At 44.9% G+C, this 18173-nt stretch overlaps 1 protein-coding gene across 4 annotated transcripts in view; it reads right to left on the reverse strand.

The window, feature by feature from the left end:
- Nucleotides 1-18173, reverse strand: part of WWC3 (WWC family member 3) — a 108709-nt gene that overhangs the window by 41541 nt on the left and 48995 nt on the right. For 2 of the 4 annotated variants that reach the window (XM_070464128.1, XM_070464127.1), the window contains 5 exons: nucleotides 12688-12764; nucleotides 11525-11604; nucleotides 2961-3090; nucleotides 2592-2690; nucleotides 7-153 (listed from right to left, as the gene is read on the reverse strand). In XM_070464128.1, the coding sequence (XP_070320229.1) occupies nucleotides 7-153; nucleotides 2592-2690; nucleotides 2961-3090; nucleotides 11525-11604; nucleotides 12688-12764 (533 nt within the window). The remainder of the gene's footprint in view (nucleotides 1-6; nucleotides 154-2591; nucleotides 2691-2960; nucleotides 3091-11524; nucleotides 11605-12687; nucleotides 12765-18173) is intronic. The other 2 variants (XM_070464129.1, XM_020901295.2) reach the window with 1 other exon arrangement.

Genomic DNA, 18173 nt, shown 5'->3' on the forward strand with positions numbered 1-18173 from the left:
GCATACCTCGCCTATGATGTCAGTCTGAGAGCCAGCATCGCAAAACTGGTGAGATAAAGACTCGCCCAGTGCACCTGCACCGGGAGGGAACTCTTGCAGAGGGTCGGTAAGAGAACAGCTATTCCTGAAGCCATCAGTCAGCTTGGCCAGGCTCTAGAACAGAAGGGAACAAGCAACTTGAACAGCCATGGCAATGCATCTCTTCCCTTTCCAAGCAGTCATTTCCTTCCCATTCCAAGTTGGCAGCCTCATTCCTGGAGAGCAGGCCCACCCCAACCCCATTCTCATGAGATTCCAAAGAAATGTTGATCAGCACATGCACCTTTCATGAAACTTGTAGTGATTTAAGTCAGATGGCAACTGAGTCCTCCTGGCAGCATGGGAATAATACAGAGAACACTGAGGGACCATTTTTACTGTTTTTTTTTTTTAACCTTTGTGTTTCCTAAAGAAAAAATTAGCCTTCCCTCCAAAAAATCCAAAAACATACGGAGTAGAAAGGCAGTTGATAGGGGCTGGAGGGCTCCAGGCAATGAAGAGATGCTGGTCAAAGGGTCCAAAGTCCCATGCTTTAAGGGGAATGTGCGTGCCTGTGTGCTCAGTTGCATCTCTTTGTGATCCCATGGACTGTAGCCCACCAGGCTGCTCTGTTCATGGATTTCCCAGGTGAGAACACTGGAGTGGGTTGCCATGCCCTCCTCCAGGGAATCCTCCTGACCCAGGGATTGAACTCGCGTCTCTTGCACTGGCAGGTGGATTCTTTACCGTCTGAGCCACCAGGAAAGCAGGAGGAATAAGTCCCGGATCTTAGGTCCACAGCACAGTAAGTACAGCTAGCAATACTGGAGTGAAGGTCTGAAAGTTGCTAAGAGTAGATCTTAGAAGTCCTTAGCACAGAAAAATCAAGGTACCCATGTGAGGTGACAGATGTGCGAACTCATTTTATGGTGGTAATCATTTCACAATAGATGTGTCTGTCAAACCAGCACGTACACCTTAAATTTATAAAATTTTATTTGTCAACTGTACCTTAGTAGAGCAAAGGGGAGGGGAGATAGCATTCCCATCTGAAATGTTCCTTCAATAAATAATTTCATCAGAGAGGAATGCTACCTGGAGATCTTCAAAACCACACAGAAGGTGAAAACAACTCCCAGACTATGCTCACATATTCTTATAAGCAAAATTTTTTCAGTCATAATTCTACAGGGTCAAAGTCATCTTATATGGATGTCAGTAGGCCAAAGATTAGAGTAAGTATAAATTCTGGTACCTGGAACCCCCTTCGGGTGAAAGTTCAAGAGAAACTAGATTTTTTAAGATTTTTAATAGACTGCAGACACGAGATGCCCAGGTGCAGTAGACCCCCAGGCAGGTGCCTCTGGATCTAGACAAAGGTGTCTTGGGATGGGCCAAGACTGTTCTCTTTGTATTAGAAAGACGAAACAACTTATTTGATTTTACTAGATGAAGACACTGCTTGTGTGTCTCCCTGGAGTGTCTCAGAGAAGATGCTGGGGTCTGAGGCTTCTTTCAGAAATTCTATCTCCAGCCTCCATGGTGGGGAACCCACTTGAGGCAAATGGGTGTCATATACCTCTCATGACCCGGAACTACAGGGCATCTGAAAATACAGATTTCTGTATCCCACCCCCAGAGAGTCTAATCTAGGAGTTCTGGGGTGTGGCCTGGTAACATGCAATTGAACAAGCACCCTGGGGACACTCCAGCCTCACATCCTTGACATTAGGAAGCACTGCCATGCAAGGCGGTCATGTGCGCACCTGTTGCACTTGGCCTAAGAAGGTGAGCTTTGCTCCCATGTCCTTGTATGTTTTACATGCTGCAGAATTGAGACAAACGCCTACCAGTGCCAGGTGCCGACTCAGTGAACTGAGTTGGAAGAAAAGCCACGACGCAGAGCATCAAATGCATTGCGGTATGGAGCAAGAGCCCGGCATGCGTCCCTTGGCAAAAACTCAGTTATTTCTAAAAATAACAGAAGCTACACGAGTTCAAGTGGCAAAAAAATAAACCAGTATAAAGTCTATCCTCATGGTGGAATACTATGCAGCCATACAGAGCTACAGGCCCAGCTTTCTGTGAGGGCAACTGATCACGTGTCCACACCATCATGTGTTTGTATAAACACTAGCAGGACACACAAGAAGGTCATAACAGTAGTTATAGGAGGTGAGAAAATGGGGTGACAGCAAGACTCTTATGATACACTTTTAAAATTACTTTGGTTATTAAATGATATTAATGTGTCACCCCTTACTGTAGCCTGAATTGTGTCCTGCAAGAAGATGCTTCAGTCCTAACCCCCAGAACCTGGGAATACGTGCTTATTTGGAAGAAAAAGTCTGCAGATGAAATCGAATTAAGATGAGAACAGGTTCTAATCCAATGATTGGTGTCCTTATAAGAAGAAAAAATTTATATGCAGAGATGTGATCACAAAGGCAGAGACTAGAGTGATGCAACTATAAGCTGAGGAACACCAAGGACTGCCAGCAGCCCCCAGAGGCTGGAAGAGGCAAGGAAGGACCTCCCCCAGAGCCTTCAGACAGACCGTGGCCCTGCCGCACCTTGACATCAGACTCTCGTCCTCCAGACTTGGAGAGAATAAACTCCTGTTGTTCTAAGCCACCTGGTATGTGGTTCTTTGTCATGGCAACCCTAGGAAACTAACATGCACATTTTAAAATATTTATATAGAGAGGATATCAAATAGACATATTTATTGTACAAACATGTATGTGTTTAAAATTTGCATGATTATATAATAACGATATAATATAAATACGTATATATATTTTAAATGTTTAAATAAAGGATAGTTAGATAACCCTGGCATTATGAACATGCTTAAAAAAGGGAAATAAATAAATAAAGGAACGACACGCAGGAGGGCAGAGAGACAGATGTGGGCTCTGAAGAGCTCCCCAGCTTCTTACTTGCATCAGGTCCCGCCTTTCCTTCTCGCCTGTATAAATGGCTTTCTTGATGGTCCTAAGCTCACTCATTATAGCCTGTGCCTCATCCAGTTTGTAGTTGGTGTGAGCATTAGACATCTTGCGATCAATCCTGGTTCAAAAAGAAATAAAAGAGTCATTCTGTGCAAGAGTGTAACATCCCCTTAAACAGTAATAATCCAGAACTTTGAAACTTCATAGAAGGGTGGGGAACAGCTAAAAAGCAATGTTTTGGCAAAGGAAAAAAAAGATCCCATAAGCCCTTCCTTTTTCTTGGTGAATACAAGGAGATAAGACTGGTGGTGGATGCTTCCCTCTGCTCCAAGAGCATCTTCTATAGGCAGGGACATGACAGGCAAGATTCCTAATCATTTCCAAAGATTTTAAACTTCCCTCTCTGAGAGCAGGATCATGTCTTATTCGTTTATCCCCAGCATCTCAGTTAGTAGTCCAAAATGTCTATTAAGTAAACATACCAATGAAATCTGTGTACAAGAATATATGGGAAACAGCAAAAAGTAGTGACGTTTCAATAGTGATGCCCTGCACAAAACTTGGGAAGTCTTATGGCTCCTCTATCTTTTGTTCCTTTATCCTGGTTCTAATTTATTACTTCCTCTCTAGTACTCCCGTTCCATTCAAACATCCATTCATCCTTCCTTCATTCTATCCCTGCATCCCAATGTGGCCTGGCCACGTGTTTTTCCATTTCAGCTGTTCTATGGAGAATCAAGAGTCTCTGATGCAAGGCAGACACAAAGGCCATCCATCTCCCATCACTACGTCTGCCAAGGAAGTGGCTCAACTTTTCTTGCAGAGAGAAGTTAGACTCATTTACATCATAATGTCTCCTGATATCCATCTTATGATAAAAGGCTCTCCAATATATCTCATTTAATGTCACAAATCACAACAGACATAGGCTGATGAAGTCTGTAGAAAAGGGTGAAATCATTTAAACACAGAAAACCCAAGGCCAGAAAAGTGTGATTTCTCCTTAACAGTTAATGACCAAGGCCCTTGCTACTACAAATGTACTGACTCCTCTAGAAAGAAAACTACATACAGCAAAGGGATCGTTACCTGACACCGACACTCCTATAGAGAAATGAAACTTGACTGCAACACACAAAATGTTCTCAACTGCTTAGAAGTCAATGTTCATCGAATGGTCACAGAGTACAGACACACAGTCGCTGTTAAGGCCACAATGTGAGATGCTAACCCCATCGGCTCTGGCTTCATTCTTGGGTGTTGTGATTTCTCTATGGCTTTCAACAGCAACAAAGCCTGAGTGCAGCCATCAGTAAAGCCCGGGACAGAGCCAGCCGCCTAAGGCACCATCAGCTGATGACTTGGAGGAAAACAGGCCCCAGTTCCCACCAGGGAGAGAGAACAGCAAACCCTGTAATACATCTCACCAGCAGATGCCACAGAGCCCCCCGACCCTCCCCCTCCAAGAACAAAAGTTCAACTTCAAGGCGGCAGGCCTCAGCCCTGACCTTAGCTCCACCCAAGGAGCTCTGAGACCTCAAAAAGGAAAGAAGACTGACCGAGAGCAGCTGTTTTCACTCTGTCCCAAGGCTGTCCCAGCCTGGTGAGCTGGGGTCGCTGAAGGGAGAGCCCACCCACGAGTTGGGGCCCCTCACCGTTCGGCAAGCCCTTCCCTTGTTCCATCTCAGACAGTCTGCTTCCATAGAAGATGTCATTGGAGGGGAAGGATAGGGGAAAAGATTGCACAAGTTTTAACAAAAAAGTGTGCAAGCTCTTAGAAAAGATGATCTCAAAGTTCTAGGAATCTCTGAAATGTAACTATTCAAAAAGTTACGAATTATTATAGAATATGCAATTATGTGAAATGATACTATTATGTGAGTATAACGTTACAGAGACATTTTATATTTGATCTGATTAAATTATATGCATTTGATTAAATTATGCATGCATGCATGCTGAGTCACTTCAGCTGGGTCTGACTCTATGCGATCCTATGGACTATCACCTTCCAGACTCCTCTGTCCATGGGATTCTCCAGCCAAGAATACTGGAATGGGTTGCTGTGTCCTCCTCCAGGAGATCTTCCTGACCTAGGAATCGAACCCATGTCTCTTATGTCTCCTTCACTGGCAGGAGAATTCTTTACCACTTCTTTACTACCTGGGAAGTCCCTGATTAAATTATACAAGTATCTATTTGTTTGAATTATATAAGTATGTGTTTGATTAAATTAGATAAGTATATAAATAGCATATTACAATAGTTCACGTATCAAACACCTACTAGGTGACTGTCTTGCTGCATGCTTTATGTCTCACCTCATTTAATCCCCTGAACAGGTTTATGAGATAAGCATAATCTTCCCAGACTTTGTGATGCAAAAATTGAGGCCCAGAGAGACTAAGTGGCCCAAGAGGACAAGCTAAGATCTGGCAGACTCACAACTGAAACCCACATCTCCCAGCTCTCAAGTCCAAATTGGAGTTTTTCCATTTTAGCTGTTCTATGGAAAAACTTGGTGCAGCTAATGGCCCTTGCTACCCGCTGGTACACTCCTGCTCAGGGTGGCCAGGGTAGGGTCCGTATGCTTTGGTAAGGGGAAGAAGCAGGCTCCACAGAACTCTAACCACTTCCATCTGTCAACTGTGATCAATTTTCATCTAACAAAAACCTCAAAGGACAGGAACTCTCTTTTATATCACATCTGCAAAATTCGTTTATTTGGGAGTTTTCAAATTCCCTCTAAAACGCAGCCTTTACTTTTCACTCAACATTCAACCAGGAAGGCTGAATGACTTGCTCATGGTCACACAGCGAGGTCCACACTGAGGCCCTTCACGCCACACTCAGCCTCTTCTGTCACCAGGCTAGCAACACACTCAAGCTCAAGGCCTCCAAAGTGACACCATATCAAATCTGAGGACTGTCCACACAGTCAGATGGCGGACAAAAGCAGACTGACACTCTTTATAGCCTGCCTTTGAAAGAAACTGTTAGTGAGACAAGAAGCGCGTTAAAAGTGTTAGTCACTCAGTCGCATCTGACTCTTTGTGACCCCATGGACTGTAGCCCGCCAGGCTCCTCTGTCCAAGGGGATTCTCCAGGCAAGAATACTGGAGTGGGTTGCCATGCCCTCCTCCAGGGGATCTTCCCGACCCAGGGATCGAACCCAGGTCTCCTGCATTGCAGGCGGATTCTTTACTGTCTGAGCCACCGGGGAAGTCAGAGAAAAGGCGCGGCAGCAAACACTGATGGCACACTGCCAAGAAGGCATTTTTGAGGCGTTTCTCATCAACCTCCCCCTGCCCTCAAGCGTCCGTATTTCTTGTTCAACTTAAGATGTCAAGAGAACTGCACTGGCAAAAATCAAACTGAACGAATTCTTCAACCCACATCTTGGAGGAAAGGGCCGCCAGGTCTTGAAAGGTCATCCGCGTTAATAGCACATGTTACAACCCCCAAGAAGGAGGAGTCTTGTTACGACTCTACCTTTTACATCACTGGTGCTGGCAGACGGCCTTGAACGAACCAGAATCCTGAAGAGCTTCTGGCAGCTTCTATCAGCCGTCGGTCCCATGTGGAACACCAGATCCATCCCACGACTGGGAACAACACTCTTTTTGTTTCCGCCCCCACTTCTGTAGGTTTTACTGTTATCTGAGGAGCCTCTGAGCTATGGTAACAGGATATCCTGCTCTAAGCCTGTGTGGACTGCGGACAAGCCCATGCTCTCCTGAAATCTGTAAATCCCCTCAGAGAGAAAACGCTAATTCCAAGATCTAACACTGCCTCACCATGACACAAACACTCCTCAGAGGGCAGTCACTCTGAGTCACTGAAGGAGACACATGGGCTTAACTCCATCAAGGCATCCCAAGATGGAAGACAGTCATCAAGCAATTAAAAGGCTCGAAGCACAGACCCAGGGGCTGATAAGCACATGCCTCCAGGAAAGGGGTTACTGGCACGTTTAGCGAGCACCCACCTCTATAATTTGAACAGCAGTGGTAGAAATAAGATTTTTTCAAACACAAAATAGTACAGTAAGGAGCAGAGCGCTGGAGAGCAGTTAATAAGAAGGCTCTGGGGGCTTCTCTGGTGGCTCAATGGTAAAGAATCTACCTGCTAATGCAGGGGACACAGGTTCGATCCTTGGTCTGGGAAGATTCCACATGCCACAACTACTTAGCCTGTGCCCTAGAATTAGGGCTGCAGTTCATGGGATCACAAAGAGTTGGACATGACTGAGCAACTGAGTGCACACACACACACACACACACACACAAATGGATGTATCAGGCTGCCAATGTCAGACCCCACTTATAATCTTTACACCACACACACACACACACACACACACACACACACACACACACACGAGGCAACCAAAGAGTGTGTACCTCCTGATCAAAGTAACACCACCAGCTACAAACCATACTTAACCTCCAAAAGAAGAGAAAATGCAATGGAACTTGAGTCAGATCAAGCCCGTGGGATTAATGACACCAGTTTACATAAATAAAGAGCAGGGGACAGAGGAGCGTGTGAAATGATGCCCTGCACATTCCTGTAGCAAAATCCAGGATTGGGGCAATTCTTTGGGACAAGGAGAGTAGCTTCTTCAACAAGTAAGTTGTCAAAAGGAAGAAATGAAGGAAAAAAGAAAAAGGGAGAGAGGGGTAGAGATGAAGAGACACGCTAACCACATGTACGGTGTGGACCTAGTCTGAACCTGGACCCAAACAAACCAGGGAGGTGGGGAAAAACTCGCTGGAAAATGGACAACATGAAGAGATTACTACTAAGTGGCACAGGTATTAGTTATGTTTTCAAAAGGAGTCCGTAACTTTAGGAGACATTTATGGACTAAATACGATTCCGGGATTTGCCTCAACAACGTGGTAAAAGCTTGGGCAATGAGGCTGTGTAGCTGTGTGACCAAACAAGACTGGCAATTGTGCAGTTAGCTGTAGAAGTGGGGAGACAGGTACGGGAAGGTTCCCTTATACTATTCTCTTGACTTTTGTGTACATTTGACATTTTCTATCATTAAAAGTTTATATATAGTACACACACACACACACACACACACACACACACACACAGACACACACATTCTATCATTAACCCAGAGATTGTGTTCATGGCCAGTTCCCATCTACAAAAATTAACAACGCACATAGACTTAAAAAAAAAATACAAAAGGCTCTTTTTTCCTCACTTGGACCCAAGCATAATGATGGATTTCCTTGCTAGCCAGGAAAGTTCACCAAGATAAACAAGTTGAGTTTAAAATGTTGTGAGTCGCCAAACTCTCAGTGAGGTGCCCTGGAAAAAAATACATGGGATATTCTGGGAAGCAAGAACAGCAGAAACTTTTCTGGAGGGAAATCTAGGGTTTCTGCCTTAAGTCGAGGTTGGTAATAATATCTGAGAAGCCCATTGACATATAACAGTACATGTATTATCTGTGTTCAGAGTGAGGATTTTGCAGTAGGGGTGGGGTAATCACATTATCGATGCTTACCTGAGGTTTTCCCAATTTCTCAATAAAGCATACCAATCCGCATGATGTGATCCAAACACAAGAGCCAGTCTTCAATACCACAAAAATAAAGAGGTCGTTTTCATCTTATACATGGCCTGTGTAACTCAGAGGAAGGTATAAGGCCACTTTTTCACTGGCACAGCACTGTATTAACAAATAAGCATGGCACGAGCACTCCTGTTTTCTCTTCTTCCTGAGAAGTCATGTCATAGCATAGAGTGATGGTGCTCAATGACAACACAGCAGCCAACCAGAAGCTGCTTCGAGAGGCAGTTTCATCTGGAAAGCTGGGCTGGGACACCCCAAGACCAAGGCCAGGTCCAGAGCTTTCCTTCAGGCCACCCCTCAGCCTCCACGGGGGAAGGTGGGTATTCCCATAGGCTCTGCCACGGAGTGAAGCCCATCCCCTTGGCAGGGGCCATGTTTACCATTGCTGACCCCACACAAGGGGGCTTGCAAAGGAAAGCGGAAAGAGGATCAAACAGCACTGGCATTCTTTCTGCAGGCTCATACTCCATTCTGGCTGCAGGTGTAAACTGACAACTTCCTGTACCGGCTTCTGCTTCCTGTCCCATAAACCTGGAGAAATTGAGGCCACCTTTTTCCAGTCTTAAAATGATTCTGAGGTTTCTCCTGGTGGCTCACAGGTAGGTAAAGAATCTGCCTGCTAACGCAGGAGACATAGGTTCGATCCCTCGTCCGGGAAGATCCCACATGCCATGGAACAGCTGAGTCCGTATGCCACAACTACTGAGCCTCTGCTCCAGAGTCCAGGGGCTACAACTGCTGAAGCTCACATGCGAGAGCCCATGCTCCACAAGAGAAGCCCTCGCAGCAACAGAGACAGCACAGCCAAAACTTAGTAAATATTCTTTTAAAGAATGACTGCCTACAAGAGATGAAGTTACTTCCTAGCAATGCCAAGGGGAAGGGGTTTTCTCACACACACGCACGTGCACATGCACACGCACACACACACTGCTGCAGGTAGTGGCAGAGAAAGCAAAAAGCCGACTGTAAGGTTAAAAGCCTGCAGCTCATGCTAAGCACACGGCCAAATCCCACCACAGGGGAGACCTGCAGGGGACATGGCAGTGTCTCAGGGCCAGAAGAGCCAAGCCCTCCAAGCAGGACCCAGCTCACCTTTGTATGGTATCTCCTGTGGTGTCTATAATACATCCTCAATAAAGAAGCAGGCAAACAAGTCGTCAGCCAAAGCAATCCTGGGTGAGTAAGAAAGTGAATCTCTACCTCACACTAAACAACAGGGTTTGATGTGTCCAGTCATTACCCTTTATGTGAGGCTGCAGTCATTACCTTTGGCAAACACTAACATTCCGTTTTCCCTCTTTATAAAGAATGCTACATCTGACACGTGGTCCCTGCGTCTACACACAGCATGCCAAGAGAGTGGCACGCTGCCCCTGTTTACCAAGAATCGTAGCCACATGGATTCCCGTCATTTGCTGAAGGCTGACTGCAGCAGGCGTTGTTGCTGTCCTCAGATTATTTAGCCCAACAGTCACTGCTATGGACTGAATGTTCACGTCCCCTCAAATTCTTAGGGTGAATCCTAATCCCCAATGGGATGCTGTTTGGAAATGGGTCCTTTAGGGGGTTATTAGATTTAGATGAAGTCATGAGGGTGAGGCCCCATGAAGGGACCACTGTCCTTAAAGAAAGAGAAGACACACCAGAGACCAGAGGCCCCTACCACAAAACAGCACCATGTCAAGACACAGTCAAAAGGCTCATAATGGATTTGCCAGTGCCTTGACCTTGGACTTCTGGCCTCTGGAACCAGGAAAAGTCAACGTCTACTCTTTAAGTCACTCAGTCTAAAGTATTTTGTCACAGCAGTCAAACTCAACCACATAAGAAGAGTCAGTGTAGAAGGTGTGAAGCACAAGCCCAAGCTCAGCAAGTGAAACCAGGATCTGAATCAAAAGGAAACACACTTAGGACCAACAGGCATGCAAAACCCTTTCTAGAGAAATTCTTGCAGACCACCAATACCACCATTTACACAGTAACTACTGTTCACTTAATTTGCTCACTTAATAGAATTCGCAAATAATAAGAACTTCATCTCTGAACTCTCAGTAGGGACAGAGTTCTAATTGCAAAGATGTTACCAGGAGGATGACCTATAGATCAGGCTGCCCGACAGAATGTTCTGTGTAGATATATGATAAGTCGCTCTGGTGTGTCTCTTTGTGACCCCATGGACTACAGCCCACCAGTCTCGCTATCCATGGCATTCTCCAGGCAAGAATACTGGAGTGGGTTGCCATTTCCTTCTCCAGGGGATCACCCATCTGTGAGGATGTAAATAGCCTATTATCTGTGCTGCCCAATGCAGGGGCCACTAGCTTAGTGGTCCTCCATGTGGGACACATGTGCCCTCCAGGAAACGCTTGGCAATATCTGGAGACATTTCTGGCTGTCACAACTGGGTAAGAGGCTGCTACCAGCACATAGGAGGTCAAGGCCAGGGATGCTATTAAACATCCTATAGTGCACAGGACAGCTCCCACCATAAACCGCTATCTGGCCCAAAAAGTCATGAGCACTGAGGTGGAGAAGATTTGCACTAGACACACAAGACTACTGAGCATTTCAGATGTGGCTACTGAGACTGGGGACTAACAGTTTAACTTTATTTAGTTTTAATTAATCTAAATTTTAGAACTAAAACACTGAAGAGACTAAAACTAGCCAAACAGGAATTCAAATGGAAATAGCCTTCTGTGTTTTAGACAGCTAGCTATCAAGAATGTGCACAAATATTACACTAAAGATCTTTCTTCCCAAGGAAACAAGAACAAGGTATCTTCAAGGAAAAGAGATCTGATGCTTATGACTGGTACATAACGAGCATAAACAAAAGCAGAAAAGCGAACACCCATGAAGCTTTAAGACACACGTCCCGGCATGGAAGAGGTAAGCACAACAGGAAACCAGCAGGGAAACGCTCCCCCCGTCAGCACAGGCCACTCACTCTTGCAGGGTCTCCACTCCCTTCTCTTTGTACTGCAGTTCTTGCTTCATCTGGGTCAGCTCTCGTTTTAATCTGGAAAGCTAAAGACAAATGACATATTTTTTTTTCCAAAAGCATGCTGTGAAAAATGGTTTTTCTGCAGTTGTTAGCACTGTCCTCTCAGTTTCTGATTGGCTTGCAATTCCCTGGGTCACCCTCTTGCCAAGACCTTCCATTGATAGGCCTAACACACAGCCCTGGCAGAGGAGCTGGCTGACTGAGGCACACAAGGCCTGGATCCCCGACAGCTTTCTACCCACAGGGAACCCTGGAATAGTCAATGATTTTCTTTTCAGGGTACTAATTGACATAATGCAATGAGCAAACTCTGTCACGCTTTTTTTTTTTTTCATCCTCCCTTCTGTTTGAAGTCCCACCTAGGAGACGCTGTTGCTCAAAGCATGGCTTTGGGTACCTGGAACTCAGTCACAGAGAGTGCTTATTTAAAACAGGTGCTAGGATTCACTCCAGGCCTGTGTTAAAACTGAGGGGTGGCCTGGAGTTTCCTTTTGAACTGATGCCCCCAGTGTTTTTGAGGGTGTGCTAGAATATGAGAGCCATAGCACTCAAAGAGATGCTCTGATTTAGGGACTGAGACACCAGGACCGGAGCCTTGGGCTCCAAGATGTCTCCCGTTCCTCCTTCCAGAACACGCATGACAAAGGCTGAAGTGATGGGACATGATGGCACCCAAAGAACCGGGCACCACTGGGAAGGCGCCTCGGAAGCTTCTGGTCAAACGCTATGGCAGGCACAATTTCTCTGGGAATACAGCCACCAGGAAAGAACAGCAGGCAGATGCTAAACCTGCTGAGAGTCATCCAGTCCTCTGAGGTTGGGCCCTGACATTGCCAAATCTTTCCAAACGGGGGGGTGAATCTAGCCCCATGAAACACGGAGGGATACAGGCGATTTTTTTGTTAGATAGGTTGAGGCTTTCTCCTCCTATTGGAAAAAATAGTAGAAAGTATAACCAAATGTAGTAATAATAATTCATGAAGTTGAAAATCTTACTAAAATATGAATATGAGACACACTGACCATCATATAATGAACCATAATAAGTGATGTTATGTACAAATATACACAGGGTTTCAAGTTGTGAAAACATTCATTTTACTCACCCTATCTCGACGACTTGCTATCTCTGCCTTAATTTGGTATGGGTCGTACTTTGTATTTGCTGAATATCCAGAGAAGGCTAAACAGAAGGAAAACATTTTATTTTATAATGGATCCTTTAAAGTAAACAAACACACATAAACAGGAACTTCTAAATCACTATATTAAGTAATGAATTCCCAGTCTCAGATTTCCAAGTTGGGCCTCACCCCTAAGAATGTACATCTCACTATCTTGAATCTTGGTTTTTATTTTTCACATAATGACCTTCTTCTTGATTCTACATAATAAAATATATAGCTATAGGTAAATCAAAACTGTTTACTTCAACTGCAAAACTGTCAGGTTTAAAAACCACATATACACAGGAGGTGGGGGTGGGGGAGGTATGGTTATGGTATAGAAAACTATTCTTTATGGTGAAAACAGTACATATGGTATGAAACCATTTTACTTCCTTTTAAAATGTACACACCATGGAAGTCACTGGAAGGACAGAACTCAAAAGCTGACTGATCTTCTCAATGGTCTCATTCCAAAAGATTTTATATTTACTCTCTTCATATCTATAGCTTCCACATGAATGATTTTTGACATAAAAAAGGAAAAAAAACCTAAAGATTTGTAAAATGAAAAAGACTACTTCCTAGTCACATGCCAGTATGTGGCAGGCTTGCGTGTTCATGGTGTTGGCTCCCCAAGAGCCGAAGTGAAGTACCCACACTTTTATTCTAGCAGTTTGTTTTTGATGGATGTTCCACTAAATCAGATCGCATAGCTAAATGCTTTCTTCAGCAGTGCAGCACGTATGATTTAAAGTCTTGTAACAGACACAGCATCGTGGTTACAGATGGCCAATACCTGGGGGTGAATGAGACACACTTGGCCACCCAGTTGCATGCTGAGCATAGTCAAGCCTTCTCTGCTGTCTCAGCAATTGGAGCAGCATGCAGCCACTTCTAATTTCTATCACCCCGTCCACTTCTCTGCATCCCTTTCTCTTCATGCTTCTGTCTCCTTTCTCTTAGGCCTTGCAGCTACAGTGACTTGCTTCCTGTCCCTCCCTGAGCTGTGTAGGTTCCTCTTCTTTCTTCATCTGAGAGTCGCCCCACATTTATGGAATCTGCCTCTGGGTCATTTTCATTAGTTTCACCTGTTCGTAAGAGCCATCTGCAAGGCCATCATCCATTTTTTTTAAACTTTAAACTTTTTATTTTGTATTGGGATATAGCTGATTAACAGTGTTGTGATAGTTTCAGGTGAACAGCAGAGGGACTCAGCCATACATATGCATGTATCCATTCTCCCCTAAATCCCCCTCCCATCCAGGCTGCCACAGGACAATGAGTACAGTTCCATGTCAGCATCCATTCTTTAACTCCTTTGATTTGGGTGCAAAAGACTGTCATTCAGGTAACTTAGATGCCAACATCTAGAAACTAGTTTATAATCATGTCCTGATTTAATACTGGAGAAGATGGCTCAAGGCCATCAAGTGATTTAAATGGCAAGATTATTTAATATCCTCAAATAGAACCACATCCCAAGTTAATCTGAGCTCTCCAGATGTCTCCTTAAAAAAAAAAACAAACAGTTCTATGGAACGTCTACTACTGAAGCCCCCATCAGTCAGAATTTCAAATTACTAGAATCTATTGGAAATAAATACCTGGAGGAGCTAAGTATTTGTCAACTTTACCTCAAACGTTCTTAGAATTCTAATCTCCTCAAAACACAAGAGTAAAATGTTTTTAAAACAGAATTCTTTCTTAGATGAAGAACATCTATTTCCAAATCCAAGAACCTCCATTTTGCCTGACTCTTTGGTCTCATTTAAAGTCAGTAAGGAAAGGAACACCTCAAACAATGATCTTAAAGAGACAGAAATTATTTCTACAAAATCTCCACATTTAACTCCTGGGATGTAAGTTTCCCAGGCCCGAGTGGAAGGGACTTCCACTGGGGCCCAGATAACAAGCCAATGAGCGAAGGGCTTCCCGACTCCTTCCACGTGTGTCCGCTTGTCATGTTGTAGGCAAGGAAGACAATGCCAACAGTTACTGCCTGGGATCTTTTCCATTCCAAACTGAAAGTAACCCCACCACCAAAGTCCGGGGAAGTTAACTGCAATGTTAAACATCAGGAACAATGATCTGAAATCACTGCTAAAACTCTGTCTGCAATTTCATAGGGTAAATTAGTGAACAGACTTGAAGTACATATACACTGCAAGAGTGATAGGTCCGGATGGATAGACACATGGCAACCTGCCGCCCATTCTCCCGCAGAGCTAAGAGTCCTGAGGCTCTCGGGCATCTGTCTCTCCCCTAGGACACTCAGCCTGGGCCAGTCCTAGAGGGGATCCTGACATACTATGATATCACTGAGCTGCCGAGTCCACCAATGGGGAGGCCACCCCCACCTTGGACACTGCTAGGTCACAACGGATGGCCTTACTGTTCAGGTCCAGGGGAGTTTGTCTTTTCTGTTACTTACAGATGAAACCATCCTAAATGATGCAAGGTTTTACTTATGGATACCATTCATGTTACTTTTGCTATGGTCTCTAAAACTATACAAATTCAGGACTAGGATGAGGGAAAAGGCAACTCAAGTACCTAAGACAGTGAGTACACTGTATCTTAATGTGCTAAGGAGAGTGACAAACACTGGTGTAACTTTTAATAATATAATTCAAAAGTTTAAAGACAGATTCTCAGTTCCTGAAGTCTGCCAGTAAGTCTAATGGAAGACATTTGCAGAATCCAGGGGAAAGCTTAAAACTCTGGATCCCATTTTTAATGGTGTGTTCATTAGTCACTAAGTCGTGTCTAACTCTTTGTGACTCCATGGACTGTAGCCCACCAGGCTCCTCTGCCCATAGGATTTCCCAGCAAGAATACTGGAGTGGGTTGCCATTTCCTTCTCCAGGGGATCTTCCCGATCCAGGGATAGGACCTGTGTCTCCTGCATTTGCAGGCGAGTTCTTTACTCCTGAATCACCCAAGAAGCCCTTTAATGGCACGTACACCACAACACTGAGAAAAAGAAATGTCTCTCTGCTGAGACACATCTCCAATCTCAAGATTTAGGATAAATACCAGACTTTCACCTCTGAAGCTCCCTTCTGATTTGAAGAGTCTGAGTGGGCAGAGCTATTAAATAGTTTCAGGAGGCCACACAGGTGTAAAGCACTGCTTTGGGTGATATAAGAAGGTTAAGGCTTAGCTGGACCTCAGCAGTGTAAATTACTATACCTGGCTACTACAATGTAACTTTCATATTAATTTCATCTATTCTCAGAAATTCTTTTTTCCCCCTTTGGAATGAGAATTTTATTCTTTTTTTCCCTATTGTGCCTTTCTTTTCTTTAAATATATATATATTTTTTAAATTGAAAAATATTTACAATGTTGTGATGGTTTTCACCATACATCAACATGAACTGGCCACAGGCATACATATGTCCCCTCCCTCCCGAACCTCCCTCCCCATCAGTCCAGGTTGTCACAGAGCACTGCCTCTTGTGAGAGATGACGAGTATGTTTTCCTACTTTTACAGACGAAGAGTGAGTGGGCAGTAATTTGATCTACATCATGCCATCAGTCAAAGAGGGACTTCTGTCAAGAACATGGGCTCCTGTGGGTCAGATTAATATTTCCAACGGAAGAAGAAATGGGCCTCCGGCTCCCCGGTGCCCAAGAGGTGAACTCAGTCTGTGTGTTTAGCACTCCGAATGCTGCAGACCCCAGTCATTACTTCAGATTTCGATTTCATGGGCTATTAAAAGGGGGAAATGTATCCATCCATGCGTCCATCTGTGTCTGTCTCCATCTCCTCTTACATCTCTGGACCATGAGAACCCAAGATTGCCCCAGGCGGAGGCCACGCTTTTCAAAGAGGGTAGTCCTTGTCCAAAGACATCCTGTGAGCAGACTACGCCTTCAGACCAGGTGCGCACCTCCAGGAGTCAGCACTGCAGGCACCTGCTCGAGGGAGCCCAGGAGTACTCGGGCACAAAGGACAGCAAGCCTGGACAGTTGCCGTGCTGACAGGCAGTAATTACCAGAGCCGACCAAGACATGCCTATAATCAGGCGAGGCCAGATGAAGAGGGCACGACCTCCTTCTTAAAGGTACCATAAGCAAACGGACAAAAAAAAATCAAATGAGCCCACTCAGAGGCAACTTATACAAGTAACACAAGAGGCCACCGAATCCAAACCAAGAATTCCCTCTCTTGGGCAGACTGGGAGATCTCCTGGACATGTGAGCTCGGCGACAGCCTGTGAGGTTGAGTCCTGCCAACTAATACCTGGGAAGATGCTGCGTGAGCCATTTTTCCCCTGCCTGCTCCGACATGCCCATGAGCAGGAAGATGAAGGGCTGAATGGGTGGACGGTAGCCCTTATCCCAGGCTAGGCAGGAGATGAGAAACCCTCACCAGGGAAAGAAGGCCAGATAGTCTTTGTGGGATGGGCCAAGAGCCTCAGAAAGAATGCAGGCCAGACTGAGGACTGATAAGGTCAAGCCTCTCCAGGCTTGAGCCAGGAATTCAGGGCGGGTCAGCGCTTTCTCACCGGAGATAAGGCTGACTTTTTTCCCAGGCACCAACTTGTGCTGGAGGATTCTGGGAGATCCCAGGAGCACGGGGAACAAACAAGTCATACTCCTGCCACTGGAAGACAGGGTCATGATCAGTGGATCTCAACTCTGGGAATCCCCTGGGAAGCTTTTTTCTTTTTTTTTTAAAGTGTCTGGCCCCAGTCAAGACCAATTAAATCCAAATGTCTAGGGGTGGGAGTAGGGACCAGGCTGTAAGACATTTTAAAAGCCCTTCAAGAGATTCCTCCAGTGCAGCCACAGTTGAGAACCACTGTGTGACAATTCTTCTGCAAAGGACCAGATAGTAAATATTTCTGGCTTTGTGGGCCATACTCTGTCTGTCTCAGTCCCTCAACTCTGCCCCTGTACCTGCTACAGACAATGGTTAAGTGAATGGACCTTATTCAGCTTATAAGTGAATAAAAGCTTATTTGCACAACACCCTGAGTGCCTAGGATTCAGCCTCTGGGCCAAACTTTGATGACCCATGGTTCAGACTATAATTTACCCCAAGCAAGAATTCCTTCCAAAAGGTCCTGCAATGGTCACATACTTCATTGGAATGCAGCCGGAGGCCAGTTTCTCAGGAAGAATGAAAAAAAAAAGTTTCTGAAATAACGAATGTATTTAGTGTTAAAAGAAGATAAACAGAAAAACATACTGCAATGAAGAAAGCAGGAGAGAACTCTACAAGATGGAGCTGCAGAGAAAGTACTCGATGTGTCTCAGAAACTGACTCTATGGTAGAGAAGTTTCATGGCAGGGCTCTACGGAGCATCAAACAGGACCAGGTCCCCGGTCAGCTAGTTCCTGAGCATAAAGAATTATAGCTGAGTTGGGCTCCTAGTCTCATGGGGATGTGTCTGCTCAAAGCCAGCAAAGC

The sequence above is a fragment of the Odocoileus virginianus genome, unplaced genomic scaffold, assembly GCF_023699985.2.
Source record: "Odocoileus virginianus isolate 20LAN1187 ecotype Illinois unplaced genomic scaffold, Ovbor_1.2 Unplaced_Contig_16, whole genome shotgun sequence".
Taxonomy (NCBI): Eukaryota; Metazoa; Chordata; class Mammalia; order Artiodactyla; family Cervidae; genus Odocoileus; species Odocoileus virginianus.